We start from the raw sequence: 9,552 nt of genomic DNA, 5'->3' as shown, positions 1-9,552 counted from the left end.
CCCCGTATGGAGAACTGAAATTGCTAATGAAGGAATATAAATGCCTTGCTTCATTACTTCAGGGAGGTTAGTTGCGTATCCTTTAGCAGTATGTAGGAAAAGCTGATTATTAGGTTAACAGTGTATTGGTCTACTTTCATAAATCCACAAAATAGAAATTGAGGAAATAAGTTTCCAAAGTTCTGCTTAAAGGAATAATTCTGCAAATGTGTGTTCTTAAGTTTATTTTTTTTCTGTGTAAAAGAAAGTACTCTTCCTATCTTAGACTTCATGTAACCCCTTATCCTAAAGCTTTGATGTACAGTGGCAGGAATCCTGCCACAATTTGGAGCCCCTGTGGGACTCTGCACTGTGCAGATCTGTTTCTTCCCAGAAAATTGGTCTAGGATCGTGATGTTCTGTATGAGGGAAAGACCCTAATTTTAGAAATGAATGCTTTTAAAAATAGTAAGTTCTTCAGGTATGGATAGGATCACTTAGATTTGTGTCAATTTGAGCATACTAATGATACCTCATTTAAATCTCTGTAATATTTTGTAATATGAATGTCACAGTGTCTTTGAAATACAAAGGAAATACGCATCTTGCTTCTTTTTGCATAAGTTAGTAGTCTTTGCCACCTCCTCTTATTATGTTGAAGTTGCCTGCAATGCTTGTCAATCCAAATCTGTGAACACTGTCAACATACATTGATTGAAAAAGTGCTTAATTGTATATCATGCTTCTGGTTTGACATCAAGTTTTTTGCTGTTTAAAATCACAATTTGATATTGTTCTGTTTTAGACATCCTTAGCCACACGTTTTGCCCAAGAAACATTTGGAAAACAGTACAAACAAACCATAGGACTGGACTTCTTCTTGAAAAGGATAATATTGCCAGGTAAGAGAATAAAAACTGTCACTAAAAGGTTTGGCAGCAGTAAGACTTGCAGAATCAGATTCTTCAAAGTAATGTATACTAAATAAGCTCAGTACAGTGCTTTTTATGGCAAAGTAAATTAGGTTATTCAGAGAAAACTTTGTTAATATGTTCCTGCCAGGTGACAAAGGGTTATACATTTGTAATGTATATCTTTAAGTAAAACACTGAATTAAAATAAAAGAAATGCTATCTGTATTCATGATTTTTGTTATCTCTGAGTGTACTCGCTGTCCATGTGGATAGTGTAACATGCAACAATGAAATGGAACTTTAAACATATTGAGAAGGTATATGTGCTTTGAAAGAAATAGATTTATATTTTTTAAAATGAAATACACAACTTGTATTTGAGTTGTGTAAGAGAAGCATAATGCAGCTATGGAATCGCAGTGCTCTAATATGTGAATGCTGTTTTATGCAAGGCAGCATGAAATTGCTGGCATTTAATAGACCACTAAAATTTAGGGTCCCTCGGCACTCATAAAAATACAGTTTGAGCATTCAAGATGTTTCACTTCACGACGGCAAAGAAACTATTTAGATGCCAGTTGCAGCACACTGCATGGAAAATGCAAAGAAATAATTAAAAAAGAATAGTCACTGGTAGAAGTTTGTCTCCGAACAATTGGGGGTTTGAAATAAGTCTTTACATTGATTGATGGTTGCTCAGTTTCTGAGTATGAAAGTATTTTATTAAATGCATTTTCTTCTGGCTTCAGAAATCAGAAGCAGCTAGAAAAAGTGTATGTAATTATTAAAAGTTGTTTGTAAAGATTTGATAAAATTGATGCAAATTCTGTAGTTCTGTCTTTTTTTCCCTTGTGGAGGGCGGGAAGGGAAGCAAACCCAGAAATGAAGTATTTTAGTTATAACCTTAAGTTATAAGAAAATGCATACAGTTCTTGAACTTATTTTGTTAAAATTACATTGCCAGTAATTTCTTGATTATGTTTATATATTTTCTTAAGTGAAACAGAATAATCTTTTCAGACTATTCCTGCATTCACTGTTTTGATTTGGCAATTTTTCTGTACTTTTTTAGTATCTGGTGAGTGATAAAGTACCAAATTTCAGTGCTTATTTCTCCATAAAATCAACAGAATAATTTTTTTATTGTCGTCCTCATGGCTCTAAAAATACCAGTGTGCATAATACTTAACAGCAGTACTTGCAAATGGAATGTGTACACAAATCATGCAGTGTGCATGCTGAGAACTTGTATTTTGAAAGTTTTTTTCCAGCTGTTAAGCATACAGACGCTATTAGTACATTACTGGGATTCTAAATATTCTTGTTGAGTAGAAAATTTGGAAAATTATCAACTATTGATTCATTGATGTGTTAATTTATTCTAGTTTATTTTGTAATAAAATCAGAATGTAGATGAAAATAGCACCAGAACAACAGCAAAGTCTGTACATCTATTTTCCTCATTTATCTTTAACAAAATAGTAACTTTCATGGAATATATAACTTTCATATTCAAGAAGTGTTTTTCTGTAGATAGTCATTCTGGTTTTGACTGTGCCTATATGTGTTTAGGTATATATGGATTTCTGTGGTTTATAGGTAAACTGGTGGTAGGGAGTGAGAGGGAAGGAAGAGAAAAGGGAGGGAGATAAAATTGCTAAATACTGGAATGAGAAGCATTACTTAAGTAAGCGGATTTTTCTAATTTCTTGATTAGTTCTGGGTTTGCAGAGTTGCTATGTTTACTTGAAATATTAATTCATACCACTGCACAGAAATTGTAATGTGTATATAAGTAGGGAAAAAAGCCTTTATTTCATTTATTTAGTAGGAGCACTGATTAATAACTATGGTTCAGTATTTGAATTTTCTTTTTTAAATGCAAGCAGAGATTTCAGAAGTTAAAATTACTGATCTCTAGAATTGCACAGAAGTTTATGTTAGGCCACATTAAAAATGCATTTTAGCTTGTAAAATAAAGTACTATTTTCCTTTTTTTTTTCTTTTTAAAAATAAAATCTGCATTTCTTTCCAGTTGTTTTAGTAACTGATGCAGTTTTGCAGTGAAACAAAAATATTTTGCATGGTAAAACAGTATAGTTTAATACAAATAGTAAAACCTTTGATTCATTTTGAACAATATGACTTTGAGTGTTCAACTGTTGACAAATTTTCTTCATGAAGCTTGTTCAAAATATTTTTTCAAATGCAAATCAGTTTCAGTATATTTATTGATGCTGTATCTTGTATAGTCTGGATGCAACCACAGTGTAGATTTTACTGCTTAAATGGCATATCTGTTAGTCAGAGGGTCTGCTAATAGAGATTCTTCAGACCCATAGTCAAATACTTTTAGGAAGGTTGTGGGTACAGTCCAGTAAACAGGATTCTTCTGTTAAAGGCTTTTTTTTTAAGTTGTTAGTGCAAAAAGTGGGCAGACTTGTGTTTTTAGTTCCATCTTGACTGTGCAGCACTTTAAGTAAGGTTAACCAACACACCAAGTATACTTCTGCAGAACCACTACTGAATCAGCCCTGTGGCTTCAGTTCGTACCAGAAACAGGCTAGATATCTGGACTGTGTTGCCTCAGTTATTTTAACTTTACACTTGTGTGCATTTTCCACAGAGTAAAGAAGTGCTAGTGTTTCCTTGTTCCTTATCAGAGTAGTGCATATTATTTTTATGGGATTCTTCAATTATATTTATTGGTATGTTAACCTTGTTTTTCAGAACTGTCTTACTGCGCTTGGTTTATTTTTGTTTTGTTGTCATTCTCCAATTTGTATGTTCCTCTTAAATCTGTGAAAAAATAGATTTCAAACTCTGCAGAAAACTTCATGTGTTACTATCATAGTTGTTAATCGAATATTTGCTAGGCAAATTGTCCAGAGCTTTTCCTTTGGTCAGGGTAATCCTAGCATCCTTCTTTCTCCCCTCAAATCAATCTGATCGCAAAGCAAATATTATAGGACCTAACTGAAAAAAAGGGAGAATGAAGCATTTTGCACTGGAGGTGATCAGGATGAATTCAGGAGTTGGTGATGTCTTACTTAAGAACTGCTTCACCTTAAATGAACATTCCAACCTTTTTTCCTCAGTTTATTTTTTTGTGTTGTTACTGAATAGTTCATAATAATAGATTTTTAAGTTGAACAGTCACTGTTAGACCATTTGATTTAACTTCTTGCATTAAAGTTTCTCAGATGATTTCATACAGTTGTTCAGATACTAAGCCCAGTATGCTGTGCATGGTTATTACTCTTAGGAGGAAGAATGAAGTTAGAAACGTTTTAAAGCATTTGAACACAAAATTAAGCACTTGAAAATTGTTGATTTTGAAAGTGGTAATATTTATAAAGCTTTTTTTTCAAATAGCTGGCATGAATGACATGGTGAATTTCCAGTAGAGTACATACAACCAATTAGAGGTGGAATACTGCAGCATGGTGAGCGTTTGAGCATGTTTAGTTTGCTTACCCGCTGAGGATGCATAGTCATTTCAGATTGTGGATTGACCAGTTTATCCACGGCATGTTTTATGGAAGACTTGCCTGCATTGTTTTCAATCACTTACATTCTAAGCTTTAAAAATAATTAATTAATACATAGTATATGCACTGTCAAAACAAATAAGCGCTTTATTCTGTGGAAGGTTGCCTTTATTGAACTGGAGTGTTTATGATATATTTATTAAGCTCCCTGTAGAAATTCTTTATCTTCGTAGTAGGTAAAACTCACTGTAGCTCAAATGTACTGTGAATAGATTATCTCACATTCATCTTTATATATTTGACATCAAAGTAGCAGTTTAGGAAATCTGTGCTTTTAACCAGATTAAAGCAAGATGCATCATAAAAACATAATGTGGTATATTTAATACCACAAGTAGCATATATTCAACTATACAGTTCTATATTGCTGTGCTGTGCTGTGATATATTTCCATGGAGCACACACACTTGCATAACTAATGTGAGTGTGTTAGTTATAAATTGATATCTGAATGGATCACATTATGTTATTAATAACCTTATTTTACACAAAATAGTTGAATTAAGAGTATATCTTTTTTAGCAACCCAAAATATTGGGTTCTTTTTCACTTGGCTCAATTGTTGTGATGTGGAATTTGTTGCTTTTTTTTTTTTTTTTTTTTTATAGGCAGTTATGATTATTTGTGAATATGTAGAATTGTTATTAACATGTAAATCATGTGAGTTCTATGTAGATTAGAATAATTTTCATCAGACTTTACTGTATCAGATTTTGGGGCTTCCAGGTAATTTGTATAGTTTTGAACAGTTCTCACCACACAAAATGAGCCAAACGAATATGTTTGTATGCATGTGGTGACATATACTGCTGTTTATGTTTAGTCTGTGGGTTTCTGAGTTATTAATTTGCAAAATAGGTATGACTTGTAGGATATTAGATATTCTGTATTTGCACTGATTTTTTTGTTACTTTGTTTTTGAAAACCTGTTAACGGTTTCAATGTAGTTTAGAGACTTTAGAGTAGGAAGACTTACTCTTGGTGCAGATTCTTTGAAGATGAAATTAAGTAAATCATGTCAAATTTAGTTGCTTTGGGGTGGTGGGTGGAGGAAATAATCATAGTTTGCATCCTCAGATATGTGTCAGTATTTCCATTTTTTAATGTGTCAGCTATATAAATCTTTAGCTGTTTTGTACTAAGAGCATCACTACCAAAATACAGTTACTATGCAGATTTTCCTTGCTTCTAGATTTGTAAACAAAATTTGGAGTGGGAGAGGGACAGAGAGTATGAAATAATGTGGTTAAGTTGGCATCAATTGTATTACCTCTCAGTTCCAAGTACCACACCATTGAACTTTTTCTGTAAAGTTTTCATGTTTACTCAGTGAAGAATGTTACATAATTGCTAGTCAGGAATGAAATTCCATTTATCTTTATATTAAATACGTTAATATTTAGCTATAGTTTTACTGCATCTTAATGACTTAGCTGGACACAGGTGACTTTTTTCCAAATGATACTGTCATCTTTGTGTTGAAATTTAGTTACTATTTATTGTATACTTGTCAAAAGCTATTACTGTTGATACGCTAGAGCTGTACTACCTCCTGTGATAATATATTTTAAACTTTTTTTGTATCTAAATTTTTGAGGTTACACAATATCTGTATCATTTTCTTTTTCAGGAAATTTGAATGTTACTCTTCAAGTGTGGGATGTAGGGGGGCAAACAATAGGAGGCAAAATGCTGGATAAATATATATATGGAGCTCAGGTACAGTATAAGTGATGATAATTTTATCTATAGTAATTATATAAAATTCATTTAAACTTTGTTCCTAAAAATATATCTATATATCTATATATCTATATATCTATATATCTATATATCTATATATCTATATATCTATATGTCTATATATCTATATATCTATATATCTATATATCTATCTTACAGGTTGTTTTGTAGATCTCAAAAATGTTGATTCTCTGCTTAATGTGAACTTACTTGATATTAAAAAGTAAGTCTAATTTTGGTATGTAGTTAATTTTTTAGAGCTGCTTAAAAAGCAAAACAAGGGTGAGCATTTGTAGATCTGAATAACTCTCAAGAACAGATGTATGTTTCCATGCTTTGTGTCTTGAGTTAAAGAAAAGCAATCATAGTAAATAGTACAGGGTATTTGGATATCCACATGGTAGATATAGAGGCTGCTTTTAGAACAGATGCCTCCTGGGGGGAGAAAGTAGAAGGAGGAAATTAAGAGCAATCCTACACCATTAAACTCATACATGCAACTGGGGTTATAAGAGGGCAAACAAAAGGAGGCAACCAGGTAGCTAAATATTTTTGCAGAACTCCTATCCAATGAAAATTAATTTTATCTTGAGGTTAACTAAGTAACCTGAAGTGAATGGTAGCTAAATATTATAACAGAACCTGAGTTATGTGATGGTTTAGGAGGATGTACTATACACTGAACTTCTTAACATGACTGATCCTAAAATATACTAATTTTTTAATGAACTAATGACTGTTCTATCTCTCATCATTGGCATGTATTGCCAATGTCTGTAATAGGCTTCTTATCATCAAAGCTGAATTGTAACACTTCTATTAGCATCTGTTAAAAGACATGTAAAACTATCTTTATTTTCATCTATTCATGAAACACCAGGAATAATTTGGAAAGGCACTGCTTTCAGCTTGTTTCTAGGCAGAAGCTTATTTTATTCTGAACACCTGTAGCTTTGTAGAAGAAAAAGAGGAAAGATAAAGTAGAACAAGTAGGAGTAGTTAGAAGGAAAAATAATTTTAGGTACTTATAAAAATTCCTGTGAATTGACAGCAAAGCAGCAAGAGAGTAATTGGGGAGAGCTAGCATGGAATTATCAAGGGTAAAGTGTGCCCAACATACTTGACTGCCTTCTGTGGTTAGGTGACTGGCTCTGTGGAAGGGAGAGCAGTGAATGTCATTTACCTTGACTTCAGCAAGGCCTTTGACATAATCTCCCATAATATTATTACAGACAAAATGTAGAGATACAGACTGGATGGCAGGACCACAAGGTGACTGAAAAACTGAATGAACAGCTGGACTTAAAGGGCATGTTCCATAGCTCGGTGCCTTACTGGTGCCTGGTTTTAAGTTGTATTCCTTAAGGGTTGGTACTGGGGTCATGTCTTTTATTAATTATTTGAACAATGGAGCAAAACATTGTAAGTTTGCAAATAACACCAAATTGGGGAGGAATAGTCAATATGCTGGAGGGATAGGGGTACTGCTGAGAGAGACCATGACCAACTGAAGGAATGGACCAACAGAAACATTGTGAAGTTCACTGAAGATAAATGCAAACTCCTGCACCTGGGACAGTATAACCTTATGTGGGCTGGGAATCAACTATCAAGGAATCAACTGGAGATCATTCAGTAAAGGGCCACAAAGCTGATTAATGGCCTGGAGCATCTCCTGTATGAGGAAGGCTGAGAGAGCTGAGACTGTTCAACCTGGAGAAGAGAAGGCACAGGGGGATATTTTCATTATATATAAATATCTGAAGGGAGGATGCAAAGAGGATGGACCCAGCCTTTTTCCAGTGGTGCCAGTGGCAGGACCAGAGGCAATGGACACAAACTGAAACCCAGGAATCCCTTTCAACATCAGGAAACACTTTTTCACTGTGAGGGTGACTGAGCACTGGTACAGATTGCCCAGAGAGGTTGTAGAGTCTCCATCTTCAGAGACAGTCAGAAGCCATCTAGACATGGTCCTGGGCAGCTGGCTTTAGGTGACATTGCTTGAGCAGGGGCATTGGACCAGATGACCTTTAGAGGTCCCTTCCAACCTTAAGTCATTTTGTGAAACGGCTTTGGAGAAAAGAAGGCGGGGGTCCTACTGAAAAAACCCCAACATTTGAATAGGAGTCAGCAATGTTACCCTTGCAACAGTGAAAGCTAATTAAATACTGGGCTGCATTAGTAAAAATGAAGTAGGCAAATTAAGGAAAGTGATTGTCATCCTCTCTGGTGTTTTTGAGGCTACATTTGGAGTACTGTGCTCAGTTTTGGCTTCCGCAGTACAACTAAAGCCTTTAAAATACTGCAGTAACTCTAGCAAAGGTTGCTACCTATGTGTAGTATGTGTACCTATGGTGTGTTGCACTTGGTCAGCGTATATGATGCAACTGGGATTTTTAACATCTTGTTTGTAAAGTACACAAGCTGTACACATACACACAAAGTAGGTGATGAGGATCTGTTGCAGAAAAGGTGTTCGTCTACATGGACGCTCCAAATCTAAATAATTCAGATTTGAAGAACATGTGTAGAATAGATTGCAGCATGCCTATAGTATGCATCATGCCTTTATCCAGTATTTGCAGGTGCTCGTAGCCTTGTATAGACTTCATTTGTTTGATCATCATGAGATTCAGAAATCACAAGTGGCTGAGTTCAGAATTGAGATTCAGAAATCCAAATGTGTAGTAGACTTACTTATAAAATCATATGACCAGCTGGAGATGGAAGTTTTGAGAATCTACAGCAACTGAAAAGGTTATCTACAGTCTGCAGTTCACTTGAGCTCAGCTGAAATTTGATCAGGATACCAGGAGGAGTAAGAGGAACATCCATCTGTACTTTGCTGCAAATCTTGCCACTGGAGGTTTCCTTCTCTTTGAATGAGAGCTGAATCATTTCTCTAGGATAGATCTTTTAATTAAATTACTGTTAAGGGGCTATTTTTTGACTGAGCATTCCTGATTTCTTGTGTTGTGTTTTAAAATATGGATGCCAGATTTGAGGATGAGAACCTCCTTAATTTGCTTGCGTGGTTGCAGTTGGAGAAATTGCAGTTCACTTGGTGTCTTGAAGCAGATGCTTTTTCACCCCCTGATTTTCTCTGCTGTTGCTCATCTACAACAATGTAGTTGCCACATGCTGTGTTGGTAGCTGAATTTCACTGATGGGGCAGATGAACTGTGCAAGTAGAGGGGAAGAAGAGGTCTTTGATCTTTATAAATAAAAGGTGCTCATAAACATCTTTCTGTCAGTGTTGGTTAAAGCTGATTAAATCTCAGAATTAAGGGAGGATAAGAGTAATTGTTCCTCAGTTACCACAGATGAAGTGATGGACAGTAGCTCATCCAATTATGGCAGCT

General features: G+C 34.7%; 1 protein-coding gene across 1 annotated transcript in view; it reads left to right on the top strand.

Moving 5' to 3' along the window:
* Nucleotides 1–9,552, top strand: part of RAB28 (RAB28, member RAS oncogene family) — a 67,819-nt gene that overhangs the window by 5,968 nt on the left and 52,299 nt on the right. The window contains exons 3-4 of the mRNA XM_026846928.1: nt 785–881; nt 6,075–6,163. Coding sequence (XP_026702729.1) covers nt 785–881; nt 6,075–6,163 — 186 coding nt within the window. The remainder of the gene's footprint in view (nt 1–784; nt 882–6,074; nt 6,164–9,552) is intronic.

Source organism: Athene cunicularia (assembly GCF_003259725.1).
Source record: "Athene cunicularia isolate RWA chromosome 4 unlocalized genomic scaffold, athCun1 chr4_part1, whole genome shotgun sequence".
Taxonomy (NCBI): domain Eukaryota; kingdom Metazoa; phylum Chordata; class Aves; order Strigiformes; family Strigidae; genus Athene; species Athene cunicularia.
Note: the sequence above shows the minus strand (reverse complement) of the source record. Positions and strands in the feature narration are given on the sequence as shown.